Raw genomic sequence first — 16,785 nt, 5'->3', positions numbered from 1 at the left:
ATATATTTATGTGTGTGTATATATATATATAATATATTATGTGTGTATACACATAAAGCCATAAGGAAGCAGAGCTGATCTGAAGATTTACTGCAAATCCAAGAGCTGTTCCCTCCAAACCTCCACACGTGCCCTGCTCGGAGCAAGACCTTTTCCAGTACAACCTCATCTTTGCAGGCAAACGAGGCAATTGAAGCCCTCCTGGTTTCGTACCTCACTCCCAAAAACTTGGGCTGTTCTCCAGGGGCTGAGGTCTCGGTCTCCATCTTCAAGCTGTCGATGTGGGCGATGGAGATGACGGTAGCCGCGACGTACCAGGGCAGGCCCATGAAGGAGCAGATGATCATCAGGATGGCCACCCAAAACAAGTCCAGGTGGTAGCCAGCACCTTTCTGTGCAGGGAGAACAGAAAACCTGTGTTTAATTACCCCAAATACCCACGGGATCGGGAAAAGAGCAGGAGGTGTTTCCTTCTGCGGCATCTTTTAGCCAACAGAAATAGTAGAGGGACTTGACACAGCACAGCATGAGTTAAATACGATTCATCAAAAAATAGCTGGTGAGATACACATCCTATCTTGTAAACACTATCACCAAGCTCTCAATATCTATCTCTGCCTTTACATAATTATACACAGTCACCTACACACACATATACCTTGGTTATAATGGGTTTTCTGAAGAAGCTCTGCAGATGCCTCTTAAAAAGCCCAAACCGAAGGGCTGTGAAGGGCTATTTCAGTCCTTACACGTTCCCATGTTCTTAATGCGATGACATGGTGACAAGAAACCCAATCTCCAGCACCATCCCAGCCCCTGGTGTGTGCACACGCTGTGGCGCATGTTGACAGCACCGCAGGGTGACAAGAGCAGGAGGGACCAGCGTCCCCAAAGCCTTAAACACCCTTTAATAGACCCAGCAACGCCTAATTTTAGTTAGGTCAGCTGCTGTGGAATAGCTCTGAGCATAAGGACGTAAGGAAGCCGTACCTGCAGCAGCCCTGCAGGGACACCGGGTGCCCGAAGGTAACGTTTGCCATTTGCAGTGCTGGAGCACGACCTGACCTCCTCTGTTTAGGATGGGACCCGATCTCCTATTTTTTAAATCTTTTAACTAACACAGAAATCCACCAAGTGCCAAGGGAACAAGTGAAGAAACAAGAAAGGGATCTCCAGAAAAATACCAGAGAAACCTCAGGTTCACGAACCTTTGGATTAACCTCCTTTCAACCCTCTGCAATGTGATTTTATTGGAAAGAGCAAATGATCCGGACCCGCTTGGTGACCCGGGAGGGAAAGCAACCCAACTTGTCCTGAATAAAGCTCATTGTTTCCCCAGTATTTGTACCTGGGCTGGGCCGCAGCACTGGGACAGTCACTCCACGACGCCCCAGAAATACTTTAACAAGGCACCAGCAGCAAAAGAAGTGTCCTTCTTTTGGCCTCCAGCATATTTTGGTGCAGAGCAGCAGGATCAGAGTGAAGAAGCCCCAGTTAAACAAAAGCATCTGCTCACAACCATAACAAAGGAAGCAGGAAATCATTCTTTTCTATTAAACAGGACTTTGCTGGAGTGTTTACACTTGGTTACTAAAAAAGCACACCCGGTGCTGATAGCACGGCCACCTCCGTGTCTGGAAGCTGAAGAGACGAGCGACCTCCTCTTCACGGAGGATGAACAGTGAATATATCCCTCCAGTGATTAAGAAAATCATGTCTCTGCTTCGTTAGGTGCAGGACACAGACCTAAAAGTGAGGCTTTCAATATAATCAGTGGAGCAGGTATCGAAATAACGACCCAGCATCACCCATGCTTTGAGAGAGTCCCTGCTCTGATGGGTCAGAGCACTTGAAACGTGTCCCGTTAGCAGGAAGGGAGTCTTCTTTTACAGGAATTTAATATTTTGTCAATAGAACCGAGCACGCAGGGAAAGGAAAAACCCTACAGGCACGAAAACCCGCATAGCGCCAGTCTGGAAAGTTTATTTTAAAAACATTACTGCATCCCAGGCTGCTCTATGGCAGCGGATATAAAGTTCTTCTTGAAATAACAGCCAATTGTGGCTATGCCCTTGGTATGTCCCACGTCTCTTCAGCTTATTGCTTGCATTTGACAGCTCTGTAAAGCCACACTGGGAAAAGACTGGAAAAGACCTTTGAGATCATCGAGCCCAACCACACCATGGTCCAATCTGGGCCATCTCTGGCCATACCCCCTTTCCACGATAAACACGGGGACAGCGGTTTGTCACATCTTTGCCCCTTGTGATGAGGTGAGAGAGATTTTTGGCTTGGATGCAATAATGTGTTGTGGACCCAAAATCGGGTCATGGCTTGGGTTAACGCAGAGCTCCTGAGGAAGGAGGCCCCTCCAAGCACATGGCTTCTCCCTGCCGCAAGCCTCAGCTCCCAGAAACTCGCTGCAGATCAAGTCCTTTCCTCCACAATTAACCCTCACCCTCTTCCTACCTGACGTGGTGACAGAAGAGGATGCATAAAAGCATCATTAGTTAACCATAAAATCAGGCAAATGAGATGTGAAGAGCCATTTGATGCTGGAGGAGAGGTTTGAGTGGGCTGGACTTGAGTTTGGGACTAATTCTTGAGAGAGCTACAGCGCCCGAGCCTGTGAAGTCAATGGACGTTTGGATGCACCAGCCCTACCCAAAACCTGCACTACCAAACCCCTCCAGTTTTTCACAGCAGCTGCAAAGCAGCCACCAGAGCCTTCTGCTGGCCCCAGTCATCTTCCCAAATGCTGCGCTGGAAGAAATGCCAGGAAGAACATCTCAAGGCAAGCATCCTCACTGGAAGACATCCTACCCTTCCTAGGTGTTCCTCACCACCATGTGAAAGGAAAGGACAGTTCCTACTACAAAGTATATATATTTTAATACATCAACTCTACAGTACGTATCACCGTATTTGCTGGCATTGACTCCATGCAAGCAAACACTGGGAATGACAGACATCAACTTTTCTCCCCCGTTTCTGACTGCATTTACCTTAATGATTTCCCATCTCCTACAGAAATGGCCAAGCACACAACTCTATGTCTGTGGCAGATGCACGCCCCCTTTGCTTTTCTAACTCTTCAAACAGCAGAGTCTTGCAGAATTATCAAGGCAAATGACACCTCTGGGGTGGCAGACTCTGCAATGAACTCCATCCAGCTCTCTGCTAAGGCAGACCAGGCACTTGGAGAGCCAAGTTCTTGCAAGGAAAGATCAAAATACTGTAAAAAACTGAAGAAACTTTTGGGTTTACGTTGACAGGAAAAGGGTTTTAACAGAAGTTCTGCCTGTCAAATGCTCTAATTTCTTCCAGCTCCACATGAGCAGTGGGCAGGATGTGATGGGTCCAAGTCCTTTTCCCACCTAGAAAGGAACGGGGAGCTGCCTGGGTTGTGAAATCCAGCTATTTCTGGCATGGGACCTGTTTGCCAAGGAAAGGGAGGAGTGGTCCCAAAGCCTCTCCATGTGGGAACGCTTCAGGCCGCACGACGGTGAAGCCAATCCAAATTAATCAGTGCTCATGGAACAAGACTCTGGGAGCTGGCCCTGCACAGGGTTTGTGCTCCAGGAGAAAGGCAGATAATGAACCGGGGGGTTGTGTGTCCAAAACTCTACCCTTGTCACCAGCACCCTGCCCTCCTCCATCTCCAGCACAGAGAAGGCGGCGGGCAGCTCCTCGCGCACCCACCTTGAGCTTGTGCTCCTTCCTGTTGACGATGACGGCGGTGATTTGCTGGTCCATGAAGATGAGGATGGTCACCAGCAGGGCAGGGATGGCTGCTGCCAGGTACACCCACCACGGGTTGCCTCCAAAAGGGGGGATGAACCAACCCCTATCGGGACTGGTTGGCTTTTAAAGGCAAGGGAAGGAAAGCTCGCATTAGAGCCGCAACACAGGAGCGAGGACATCCCAAATATATTATACACAGAAAAAGGAACCTAACTTAAAGACCACGAAAGCAGCTGACAACCCCAGACATACCTTGAATTCGCTTGGCACGATGAGTTTTGGTGTGTCCACACCTACCAGGGCATCTATTCCACAGAAAATCAAAATGGACAAGATAATGGCAAAGTCACTGATGAGCTTGCGGGCCTGAAACAGAAGTCGATACCATGACAGTAGTTAGCACTACAAAACGCCATTTCACAGCTCCTGTGTGATACTCCTGCCTCGTGTTTGGGGCAATACAAGCAAATAATGTCTTATTTTGCAGAAACAGAGGTGGGCATTGCCATGTCCAACGCCGCTGTCCTCAATCCACCTTGGTACTTTACTGCGCTGTCTGAAAGCCAAGCAATTCAGCCCAAATGGAAGTACGAAAACATGGCTATGGAAAAAGCAAACTGCTTTTGTAAGAGCCTCCCATAGGAGCTCTTCAAGGCAGTCTCACATTGACAGCAGCCAACAGCCACTGCTGTGGACACCAAGTTCCTCTGCAGCAGTGTCTGAAGAGGCTTCTCAGGATCTGCTTCCAGTATTAACAGATAGTGAGCATTTGCAAATGAACCTACAAAAACAGTGCCTTTTTTAGACATATGAAATACTGTCTCCTCCTGTTTGCCTCCTGAGCTCTGTTTCTTCAGACCCCACGTATTCATGTTTTTCTATGCACGGCCAGAAGCTGCTTTTTTTGACACCAGCTGAGCTTCTCGAGTTCCCTGGATCTTCCTTCCAGCCCTTCTTGTGGATGGGCATCACATTTGCTACCCTCCAGTCCTGGGACCTCCCCGGTTAGCCAGGACTGCTGGTAACTGATGGGAAGTGGCTTGGTGAGCCCTTCCTCCTGCTCCCTCCGCACCCTGAGGTGGACCCCATCCATCTAAGAGGTCTAGCAGGTCCCTGACCACCTCGCTTTGGGTGATGGGGCTTCGTTCTGCTCCCCATCCCTGTCTCCCAGCTCAGGGGGTTGGGTAGACCCAAATTTCCAGTAGAGATGAGCTGGTCTGTGTGAGCAGCAGAGATGACACTGGGTTTTGTTCAGGTAATACATCAAAAACAGACAGGAAAACCCATCAGGCTTCCTGGTTAACTCCTCAACATGCGCTGAGGAGCGCAGCTCTACCTAAGCCACTGGAACATGACAGCCTGGTCAGGCCCCGAAACTGAACTGGGGGGACCCGCTGTGCTGGTCTGTAACTGCAGGACCTTTCGGAGCTGCCGTTCCTTCCAGGTTTCCTGGGTTTGCACGGTTACAGATAAATGGAGCTGCATTCCAGCCCCGGTGGAATTTGTTTCCTTTTTATTAAAAATAACAGGGGTTCAGCTGTAACACAGCAGAGCAGTAAACATCCATGCAGGATAAATCCCAGTGTGTCAGAATGCCAAAAACAGGGCTGGGGGGGCAGCTCTTGGGGCAAAACAGGACTCAGTTACACAAGGATAGCACCAGCTCGCACACGTGGGTAAAAGAGAGGGTTTTCAACATTCAAATCAAAATTTTATGTGTTACAAAATGTGTGTCCCTGTTCTGGTCTATATGGACAGCTCGCTTACCTGCTTTTACTCAGTGACAAAGCAAAGGGCTCCTTTTCTCCCTCCAAAATACTCCCTCTGGGGACACTTCTGACATAATGATCAATATAATCACCTTCTAATGTAATTTTATTTCTGTAAAATCACCACACATCCTACCCTGGAGTCAGTGCATCACGTGGAGCTGTGTACCACACCAAAACCTGCCAGTTTAAATCATCTGCGTGTCTGAAAGACGTACTCACAGTGGTTGGGAAATAGCGACTGGTCTTGAATTTCTTCAGCGCCATGGAGCAGGTGTAGGTGCCGAAAAAGAGGATGAAGGACATGAGGGTGATGTCCGGGACGTAGCCGCAGTTGTTGCCCACCAGTCGCCCCCCGTATTTCAAGCACTCCTTCGTGGTCAGAGATGACCACTCAATGCCGCTGGTGTTCTGCCAAAAAAGAGAGGAAGTTTCCATGAGGCCCTGCTCAGGTCAGCACAGGAGCTCCAGCTTCCCCCTCTGCTGCTCCAGCCCCAAAACCCCCCGGGCATGGCACACCTCAAGGGTCTGGCCCTTGTGAAATAGGGATTTGAATTCCTGTTAATTGCTTCTGTCCTGATTAAACACTTCGCTACCATCAGTGACCGACTGCAGTGGTCAGACAGGGATTTATTTGGATTTAAAGTCTCTGTGTGCAATGCAGAGAGCAGCGAGTCCCTTCCTGGGAGACTGGGGGTGCAGAGGGTGCACATAAACACCCAGAGACGTTTAAAGTCATTTTGGGTACCTACAATCTTCTCCATCCCGAGGAGATCTCCAATCCCATGGGCTCTGCTCCAACTCCAACCTCTCTGCATGAAAACTCCGTCAGAAGGAAGGAATATTTTCAAGTACTCAAAAGGGATAAAGCCATAGAGAGGAAAGAGCGTTTTACTCCAAAGATTGAAGTTATAGAGAGCTTAGCACAAACGTGGGCACAGGCTGATCCAGCCCAACAACCAATTTACCTGAAAAATATCTTCTTTAGGTAAAAGCAGAAACACACTTTTGTTTGTAAGTGACTTTTTCCACTAGGAAAAAACCCAGACTTGTATTAAAAATGTTGGAATTATTTAAGGTACTCCCAGAAAGCAAAAGGTTCACGGCCTCATGTTGCACCTATCAGCAGCTTGTGCACATTGAATAATACACCCCACGTGCCTCCAGGCACTGGGTGCTGATGGAGCCGTGGTCTGCAGCCACATATGATAAACTGCAGCTTCCTCAGCCCAGGCTGTGAATCCCAAAAGGGCCAAGATTTTGCTGACAGGCATGGTAACGGGGGAAAAAAACCCAAAAGGAGAAGCAGTTGTGTTGCTGTTTGAGGAGGTGCTGCCATGTTTGGTGTCTCAGCACCATCTCTGTTAAAAACCAGGCATGGAGACACAGCCAGGTCTGACAGGGCAGGGAAGGAGACAGGGAGCAGAGACCATGCCCTCTTCTCCACACAGGAGTGGCCACCAGGTTAAAAGACACACAGAGAGGTAGGACCTGTGTTCTCCAGGAGAAAGCCGTTATTCTGTGTCCCAACTCACTGTCCCTGCACGAAACACAAGCATCTCTGACCCCTATTTCTAAATCTCCTCATCCAAAACTCAGCACTGAGGTGAAATGTGGCAAAGCCAGCGTTGGCTACAGAGGATTGAGAGGATGGAAATGGGGCCTTCCAAAGGCAGGGCTGGCCACAGCACCCAAACCACCATGGTCCTGGGCACGAGGATCCAAGTAACGCCCCAGGAGGGCCACTCGTATCCTGCCCACACAGCTCAGGCTGCGAGGAACAGCCTCTACCAGCACCTAATTCAGGTTCCCAAGTTGAGCACACAGAGATCCACACGCAGAAACCTCCAAAGGACCAAGTGAGGACGCCAAGAGGAGCAGCGTCACATTTTCCCCGTGTCAGGGGCAACGGGGATGGTTCAGCGCGAGGATTTTCCTCAAGCGATCAACTACTGATCCATTGGCACAGCGTGGCAGAAATACACCACACGTGGGAATTCAGAGACCTTAAAATCCATAACAGCAGCCCTTTGCAAGGGCACTTACCATCTCCGGAGAGGAGTAGAACAGCTCGTCGGCCGCCGGCACCGTTGTCCCGTTAAATAACGAGCTGTTCACTGCGAGAGAGGACGGGAAAGGGAGTCAGGTGAGCAAGGCGGAAAGAAAATCGCAAATATTAAATCAGTTGTTACTCTAGCTTTGAAAAAAACAACCAGACATCAAACTGTTCGCAGTCTCTTTGCTCAACTGAAGTGAGACTGAAGTGGTGTTTCGGACTGGCTCAGAAGCATCGATCATAAATCACTGCAAAAGGGCGTGGAAAAAAGGGTAAGTGAAACATAATTCCAGTCCAACTGGGATTTTCTTGGAGCTTATTGTAAAAAACCTAAATAAAAAGATAGACAATACAGTACTTCATGAGTTTGCAATGTTTTCCTGAAGGTTTCTGAATTAAAATAAATATCCACAAAACCCTCATAATTATTAATCTGAAGTTAAGGCACGTACCTAAAGATATCCACAAAACCAAAATGCATCTCATTACCCAGCATTATCACACTTTTTGAGTTAAAAATGATAAAGAGTAACTGAAATCAGCAGGATGGGGATAACTTCTTTGACGAAAGGGGCAGTGTTCACTCTGACCATGATTTCCTTTCCATTTCCTTACACGTTTTCCTCTTTGTTTTCATGGCATTAGAAATAATTTGTTAAATTTCACTTAGAAACGCAGTCTTTCCTGAAAACAGGCTTGGCAGCTACGTTTCACTGAGGTTTTGTGGGGATTTTTATGTCCTGCAGGAGTGTTTAAGCTGCATTAAAACACTGCACAGGTTTGAACTTCCTGACCCAAAGCGGTGCGTGTTTGCTCAGACACGGGTGCAAACCAAAGGGAAGTCCCTTTGATAAGCAATAATTAATTATTACCAAACCGCACACAACTCTCATTGACGGTTTCAAAGGCGTTGAGCTCCTGTGGGATGTCCTCCTCCGTGCCCTGAGGAAAGGCCAGGAGCCTCCAGAGAGCACAGGCACCTGCAATGGCTGCGAAACCACCGCCCACCCCAAAACCAACCAGGCCTCGTCCTGCTCGACAGGTACAACCAGGTAACCTCAAGTTTACTTTGAGCTCAAACCAAGTTTCTTACTCAGCCCTCACTGTTCGAAGGCTCCTAGGAGTGGTCACGGCTTCCCTAATGGTACCAACTCAGTGTCCTTGTCCTTGTGGCCGGGGTTTGTCACCTCTTGTTCCCGGTCCCGTTGCCAGGTCTGTGTGTGCTGGCTCTGTGCCCTAAACCAGTTCAATTGCTTGTGCTTTTCCACTCACACACGCAAGCGGGAGGTGCAAAACCACCCACGTTTGGGGAACGCCCTGAACAAATCCGGCTCCTGGTCTTGACAAAACGGCACCATTGATACCGGGAGTGACGTAAACACCACAGCAGTGACCGAATCACTGCTCTGCCCCTTCATGGGCTCCCCACAGCAACGTCAGCCAGGATTAGTGGCCACAGGGATGTGAGGAGGCAAGGGTGCACTGGGCTTCTGCACTGGGAATGATGCTTCCAACGAGGAGTCACAGAATCAGAATCCCAGAATATGAGGAGTTGGAAGGGACCTGGAAAGCTCCCCCAGTGCAACCCCTGCCACAGCAGGATCACCAGAGCAGTCACACAGGAACACGGCCAGGGCTTTGGGGGTCTCCACACAAGGACACTCCACAACCTCTCTGGGCAGCCTGGGTCATGCTCCAGAACCCTCACACTCACAAACTTTGGCCTCATCTTCAGCTTGAACCTCCTGTGCTCCAGCTTGGGACCATTGCCCCTTGTCCTGGCATTGGACATCCCAGAGCAGAGCCTGGCTCCTTCCTCCTGACACTGCCCTTTCCAAACTGATCCCCAGGAATGAGGGCACCCCTCAGTCTCCTCTGCTCCAAGCTCAAGAGCCCCAGCTCCCTCAGCCGCTGCTCAGCAGAAGATGCTCCACTCTCTCCATCATCTGTGTGAGATCATCTCAAAACGATCTCAATCATTTTTGTGAGTCCCAGCAAGTCTGGCCATTCCGGGTGGCACTGGGGGTGAAATTCACCCCTCAGCTTCAAAACAAGGCTGAGAGAGGAGATCTGAAGAAAACTGACTGAGGATTAATCTGCCCATTTATTATCTGGGCCGCAGCACCACAGAGAAGGGAAGCAAAAGCCATCTCCTGCAAACCAGAGAGCTCATCAACCATTCCCTTACCTGGGTCGAAGGGTTCACAGGCACAAGAGTAATGTGTGATATAGTCCACCTTGAACTCGGAGTTGATGGGGTAGTGGTCTGCCAGCTTGATCATCTTCTTGAAAGCGTCGTAGATGAAGATGAAGCTAATGAGGGAGGAGAAACCCTCCTCGGTGAAGCGGGTGAAGTACTTGACCAGGAAGCTGGCGTCAGTGGCGACGAGGATGAGACACTGGAAGGCTGACCAAAGGCCGATCCAGAGCCGAAACTCCAGGTAGTCAAAGTCGTTGTCTCTGCAGCAAGACAAAAAGCTCTGTTTTCAGCCACCCACCTCCGTAAATCTGGGGCAGTTCAATAGCTCAGGTGGCAGAAAAGCACGCAGAAGCCATCAGCCTCGCTTACTAATAAATGTTACCAGTGAATTCAAGCTTTTTCTAGGCTTCCCAGTAAAAATCCTCCCTGGGCAAACGTGCACAGAGCTGGAAAGGACCGAACACCCAGCTCTCCACACCTTCCAGCAGCTGAAGATGCAACCCCAGCTTACAAATCTCCTTTAGAAAATGCCATTTCCTGCCAGGCCGCACACTGGGGAGCCTGCATTTCCACGTCTCTATCTTGCACTATCTGCAGAAATCAAAGTAGCAGCAGGAGAAGATAAAGAAACGCAAAGCGGACAAAAAAATATCCTTGAAAATACCTTCCTGTACCTGTTTTCACACATTATTTCCAGGCAGACGTGGTGTGACACTGCATACCTTACTCTTTGCCAGTGTTCACCCCCAGGCAGCAAATTTAGTACCCAGCAGGAACCCTGGCCAGCAGTGGGCAAATTTCTAAGGGTTTTCACCTGGATTTTGGGGTTTTTTTTAGCCCTCAAACTCCTGCAGCACCTCCAAAGCTCGCAGAGCAAGCGAAGATGCAGAGGTTTGGGACACACAGCGCAACGGGCACACGCTGAACGAACCGGAGGATGGGAAGGGTTCCTAATTTTGCTCCCAGCAGGGAACAGGGTGTTGTGAATATGAACCACCACGATTGCGTTATTGAAAAATCACAGCGTTTCATTCCAATTTCCTTCCCAGAAAGGCTCCCTCCAAAATCCCTGCCGTTCTGCTCCAGCAGGCTGTTAATACAGTACCTTTTATAACCTCCTCGGGTTACAAATAACCACCCTCTCCTTCCCAAAATCCAAAAAGTGGGTTTTCCACCTAAGCTCTGGCCTCCCAAGCAGCTGCCCTGTCCCTCAGAATCCTCCTGGACCACGCAGGGTACTCACAGGAAAGACCTGATCGCATTGCCCTCAATTATTGCTGAGCAGCTGCCCCCAGAGATCCAACGTAATGAGGAAGGAGATACAATTAAACCACCAAGCATCCACCACGTCTCCTGCCTCGCTGCAACCCGCAGCCGTGTTCGGCTTAATAATTCAATAGACTTCTGCTAAAAATACCCACCGTTGTATTTGCGAGCACTGCAGATACGGGGGGAGCAAACAACTAATAAATGGGGTGATTTTTAGCTCTGGGTTTCAGCTGTCATCGCTGCATCAATGGGAACACGGTGGGGAGGGGGCACCACTCACTACACCAGTTAAAAGAGGGGAAAAAAGCCCATTTAACGCAGCAAAGAGCCGTCAAAGAATTTGGAGGACAAACAGAGATCGATAGGTCCTTCTGCTTTTATGAGTAACGGGGATTATTTTGATGAGCACTGACCTAGGGACAAAGTTTTGGTAACCTTGAGACCCGCAGGATTTTGTTAGGGAAGTCTCCCAGAGCTGGATCCTTTTCTTTTCACCTATGGGAAGCACCCAGCAATGGGGAAACGCAGGCACAGCTCCCTGCAAGCAGTGCCAAGCTCTCATGGAGGACAGGCTTGACCCAAAATCTGCAGGAGGCCCCAAGCAGAGATGCACCCAGAGCGGGCAGCGCCTCGGGCCGTGCGTGCCTGCGAAGATCCCGCTGCGATCCCGACAGGAGCGAGGGGATGTTTCATTTCGTGCCCTAAATCCCCGCTTCCCCAGCGCGGATGTTGTTTGTGCGAGGCATTCCTCCCTCCTCCCCCTTCCACTTACTTGCTGAAATTAAAGAGGAGCCGTTCAAAGACAAGGACGGGTCCTGTGCTGCTCAGAATCGTAAGCGGCTGACCAGCAAAAAGGCAAAATATGGCCCCGGTGACCGCCGTGCCCAGGAAGCTCTCCAACACGCCCTGCGGTAGACACGGGAGAGGTGTTAGTGCTGCCAAGTAACCCTTCCTATTTGCTCCTCTGCAGGAAAATGAGGGGTTTTCCTTCTCCAAGTGAGCAGCAACTCTTCCTAGATGAACAAGACATCTCCGTTTCAGCTGTTTGAGGAAGTGAGACACGAACCAAACAAGGAGACTTCATCCAGCGGAGATCCAAGTTCATCAGATGACACCAGCAAGTCATTAATTCCATGTTTAATGGGCTCTGCAATTACCTTGGGCACGTGTGGCAAAACAGCTTCACTGGTGAATGACACAAGTCCATGCTTGGTGGATTCTTGGGTTTTCACGTAAACTGCAGCCGGGCAGTATCAACATGAAGATGCCAAACATGGACATACTGCAAGTGGCATTTTTCTTGCCAGTAAAATGTGATTACTGACTGAGTATGCATCCTTCTACAAAAATGGCAGAATTAGGTGGACCTCACCTCGTTTGCTCTCACGTAAACTAATTAGCCCGTACTTGATTGAGTTTTAAAGGAACAAGAGCATCATCTCCTTCTGAAGAAGAGGTGCAGCCGCCAGCTTGGCCCTCTCCAGGAGCCCTCACCCTCAGCCAGGGCAGACTCAAGCCCAGGCTCATGTGCTTCGTTAAGGCTGCATCTTAACAAGCAGCCTTGTTAGCGCCGCATGTGCTGAGCAACCAGCAGTGGTGGCACACGCGGATCCTTCTTGCCAGCCACGACAAACCGCTGCAGCTCTTCTGACTTACCCATGGTAACGGGAAGAATTTAAGTTCAGTTTTGTGGCTTGCTTCCTTGGAAAGCCCCAGGTTCATAGTGTTATGTGGCAAACGAGTCTGTTACTGCTCAGAGCAGAATACATTTTAGTTAATCTACCCAATTCCTAGCAGAACTTTCTCTCCAGCAATCATTAACTATTATTTCTCTGGCCTCAAACACGATGCCAAAATACCAGTGGCGGGTGGTGCTTAGCGCCTGACCCAGTGGCAGTCACATCATTGCTTACAAGAAGCATAAACTGTGATGTGGTAGCCCCCAAAATACTTATTTTTAATGTCAGGATATAATGTGCGGGCAGAAAACTTTTCGGTGCTGCAGAAGCTGGCGTAACCCAGAAGTTAAGGAGGCTCCGTGACCACCTTCTGGTGGAGATGGGCTGTGACAAACACCCACTGTGGGTCCTGCAGGCCCTTGCTATCATTTCTCTTTAAGGCTGTGCCTCATGCATCCATTTGCAGCTGCAGAGCTGAGTTTTGGAAGAGTTTAAACCGTATTTATTCAGAAGAGAGGCAAGTTGGGCACTCCACCTACTTACTGCATCTTACCCTAGCCTGTAATTTCTGACAGGGAAGTGCAGGGCTCTGGATAGGGGACCCCCTTTTCTATGTTTGCTTTAATTAAACATGTATGAATGAATAATGCAGATGCTGTCACTGCGAGCTTAATTATTGCTGGGAGATTCAATGTGGCTGCACTGGATCTATGTAAATAAAACCTCCTAGGTTTAATTCCCCGTCAAAAAGCCAAAGGAATACTAAACACGAACAACTTTCAGCAGTGTTAATACAGAATCCCTTCCTTTTAGACTTCACCTAAAACTGAGCCTAGAAGCCCCTACTTTGATGTCTCCCACTGATCCAGTCTGTCTCTGGACACACAATGTGGTTCCCAGGGTCTGGTCTCCCCCGTGACAAAACCCCTCTTTCTAAAGAACTTGTGTTTCTCTCCTTTTCCTCCGATTCCCGTGCTTCCCTGAGCAGCTCAGGATTTGTTGTTCACCAGACAGGCAGAAGTCCAGTGACTGCAAGAGTCACGCAGAGGATACAGGGCTAAGCTCTGACGAGATGGAAAGTCTGAATCACACTTGGTAAACCTAATTGGACTGAAACGGTGCAAGCAGGACACAAGCAGAGCAGACCAGAACTTCGCTATATGTAAGGAGCAAGGGCCTTCTCTGTTGCTTGGCCATCTTTCAAACACCATTTAAGGCAACTGCTTGTACAATATTTCCATGTCAGCAAGCTTATTTGACTCATTTGTTAGGCTTATGACTTATCAGAAAGCAGTGGCTAACCTGCATGTTTTCGGTAGCGTCGCCAAGCAGCCCCCCAAAAGTGATGGCGTTGGTCACCGTGGCCAGGTAGATGAACAGAATGGCTGAAAGGGCTTGGATATTTAAAGCATCGTAGAAGTCGCTCGCAAAGAACGGTGCTTTCCTCTTTATGTCTTTGATTAAGCCACCGCAGAACCTGGAAAGACAAGCAAGATGTTTTTACAGCCAAAGTCGCCACGATAAGTGATGGGAAACGCTGCCAGAAACGCAGCATTATCTGCAAAGAGTGAGATCATCACATTACATAAAGGTCTTACTGCAGCTGTGATGGTCCAGGGATATCACTGAGATAATGCTGGAAAGAAAGATAATATCTTGAACATGCGATGCAGCTGGGAAGGGACAGATTTCAGGAACACCAGCCCTGATGCTGCTGGAACAGACCACAAAAGTTGGCAGTTCAGGAAGCCTGGCTTTTTTTTCCCCCCTCAACTGTAATGGTTGATGTAATAAAATATATTAACTCTCCTCTAAATCCCTGCCTGGATTTCTCCCCATGGCAGACACAACGGCTGAGTGAGCCAAAGAATCTGCTAAACGGAAAAACTCTTCGAGCTGTTACAAGCAGAAGAAGAACTGGAAGTCAAAACACAAGTGAAATCAGCTTGGAAAACGAGAGAGCTTGTACGATCGCAGACAAGACAGCGTTTAACCCTTTTGAGCTCCCACAACAGGTTTGTGACAGCCTCCAGCTGCCACCCCACTGACCTGCCGGTGCGCTGCAGCTCCTCGCAGTCCCCGTGGCCGCCGCCGCCGTGCCCTCCGTCGTGAGGGGTGTCTCCATTCATCTGCAGGTTCTCCCCACCGGAGTACATGTTTTTCCTGGGCAAGAAGACAACACAGACTCTGGCTCACTGAACAACAACTGGCTCCACACAACAAAACCCACAGAGAGTTCTTCCAAACCAGCGTTACGAAGCCTTTCCTAAAGCCGTGCTGTACAAGGCTGGCCTGTCAGCAGCCAGATTGCAATGTAGTGTGTTAGAAGGACCTCGAAGAGTGTAGATAACCATTATTTGTCGTATCATGTGCCTACACGATCACCTTAAAGGGCACAGAGGTGCACGAACACCCTCCCTCCAGCTGCTAAGACCTGAAAATACCTCTAGCGCTTCCTCAACAGAGAACCTCCCGCCGTTACCTCTTGTCTGAAGAGGGCAGGGACTTGGGGGGCTCTATCCTGATGGCTGGATCCCATTCCCCGGGGGGCAGCACGATGACCTCATCCAGGAACTCATCGATGCCGGCGATCAGGTCCTGCCGGTCCTTGGCTTTATAGGCAATGTCGTGAAACACCTGCGAGGAACAGGCCCCTTGTGGAGAACAGGTCTGTGCTTTCTGCAGCCCAGCCTCCTTTTTCTTCTGCAAACCCAACTAATTCATTCTCAAAACACCTCTCCAAGAATCATCAGGACACTTTCAATTGTACTTTTTACAATTATACTTTTACAAAGCCACCATGAAGTGTCAATCCTCTTTTCCTACCTACTTAGTCTATCCAAAACTGTGACTATTCAACCCTGTGACACAGAAATGACCACAATACTTACTTTAAAATAATAACAAGAGGCACAAACCAGGTTTACTGAAAGGCCTGGGATTAGGGGGATGAAGAGCAAATGAGAGAAAGGAGGAAAAAGAGCAATAATGCTGAATTTTACAGAAATTTTTGGGACTCTACTCCTGCTGTACGGGAGCAAAACAACATAAGGAGAAAGCAGGAAACAACCAGAGCGTAAATCAGCCCCAGACACAGAGCCCAGGGGAGGCTGGAAGATAGGAGCCATAAATGAATATGGAAAGGACAGTCATCATCTCACCGAGGTGTGTGATCAGTGAGTAATTAATTGCTCATGGATTATGGATAGCACTGCCTGAAGGCAGAACTGCTCTGGGGTACAGCACAACGCACGACAACGTGTGCTGGGTGCAACCATTTCCGTGGTCGTTACCTGGAGTGTAGTGGGTTACTGTGATGGTGGAATGGGACAGGAGACACAGCGCAACCTTTAATTCAAAGTCTATTGGAAAGAGAGATTGCCAGCAGGAAAACACAGACGATGGACAAAGACTTCCTACAGTCACGCTCTTACAGAAACATGAGGGCAGATGAAATAATTACGTACACAGATGGAATTGGGAGCTGACATCTGAATTTTTCATATTTACGTGCATCCCACCCACGTGCCCACTCCACGCCGGAGGACAGGGCATCAATATCAGCTAACGAAATGAAACCTGGGAGAACCCATTCCACCCAGGAGATGCCAGCAACCCTACCTCGTCCGACATCAGAGTGGCGATGGCTCGGCCGATCTCATGGTAGGACTTTGCTTTGCCCTTAGGTCCCAGCAGGATGAAGAGAAATCTGACAAAACAAACAGATTGTTGCTGTTTAGGGTAGCAAAACGGGTCACTAATTCCTCATATAATATCTAGACAGAAACTCAGCAACCCTGGTATTGTATAAACCAAGAGCAGGGACCCGCTCTGACCTGAGCATCCTCAGTGCCAAGGAGGGACCGAGCGTGGGCAGCACAGCAGGAGGCACAGGAGTTAACGAAGGAGGATGCAATTAGCTGTTCACATCGCTCCCTGTGCACTGCATCGCTCCCCCGAGTTATCACATGGATTAATGCTCTGCTGGGGCCGAGATCTCAGCACCCGGAGTAGCTACCCACATGTGAAGTGAGACCATTCATCTAAAATCAGGCTTTGGCTGTCAAT

General features: G+C 49.1%; 1 protein-coding gene across 1 annotated transcript; it reads right to left on the bottom strand.

Annotated features, from left to right (window-relative positions):
- Window positions 1–213: 213 nt before the first annotated feature.
- On the bottom strand, window positions 214–16,426 carry SLC4A4 (solute carrier family 4 (sodium bicarbonate cotransporter), member 4; the record flags this gene model as incomplete). The annotated part of the gene is made up of 11 exons (XM_010180879.1): window positions 214–392; window positions 3,703–3,864; window positions 3,997–4,110; window positions 5,736–5,924; window positions 7,560–7,630; window positions 9,758–10,029; window positions 11,811–11,944; window positions 14,020–14,194; window positions 14,767–14,880; window positions 15,200–15,354; window positions 16,339–16,426. Coding segments are annotated over 11 exons (1,653 nt in total), but the record flags the coding sequence as incomplete, so codon positions are not given.
- Window positions 16,427–16,785: the final 359 nt, after the last annotated feature.

The sequence above is a fragment of the Mesitornis unicolor genome, unplaced genomic scaffold, assembly GCF_000695765.1.
Source record: "Mesitornis unicolor isolate BGI_N332 unplaced genomic scaffold, ASM69576v1 scaffold13460, whole genome shotgun sequence".
Classification (NCBI taxonomy): domain Eukaryota; kingdom Metazoa; phylum Chordata; class Aves; order Mesitornithiformes; family Mesitornithidae; genus Mesitornis; species Mesitornis unicolor.
This window is presented reverse-complemented; position numbering and strand designations above follow the sequence as displayed.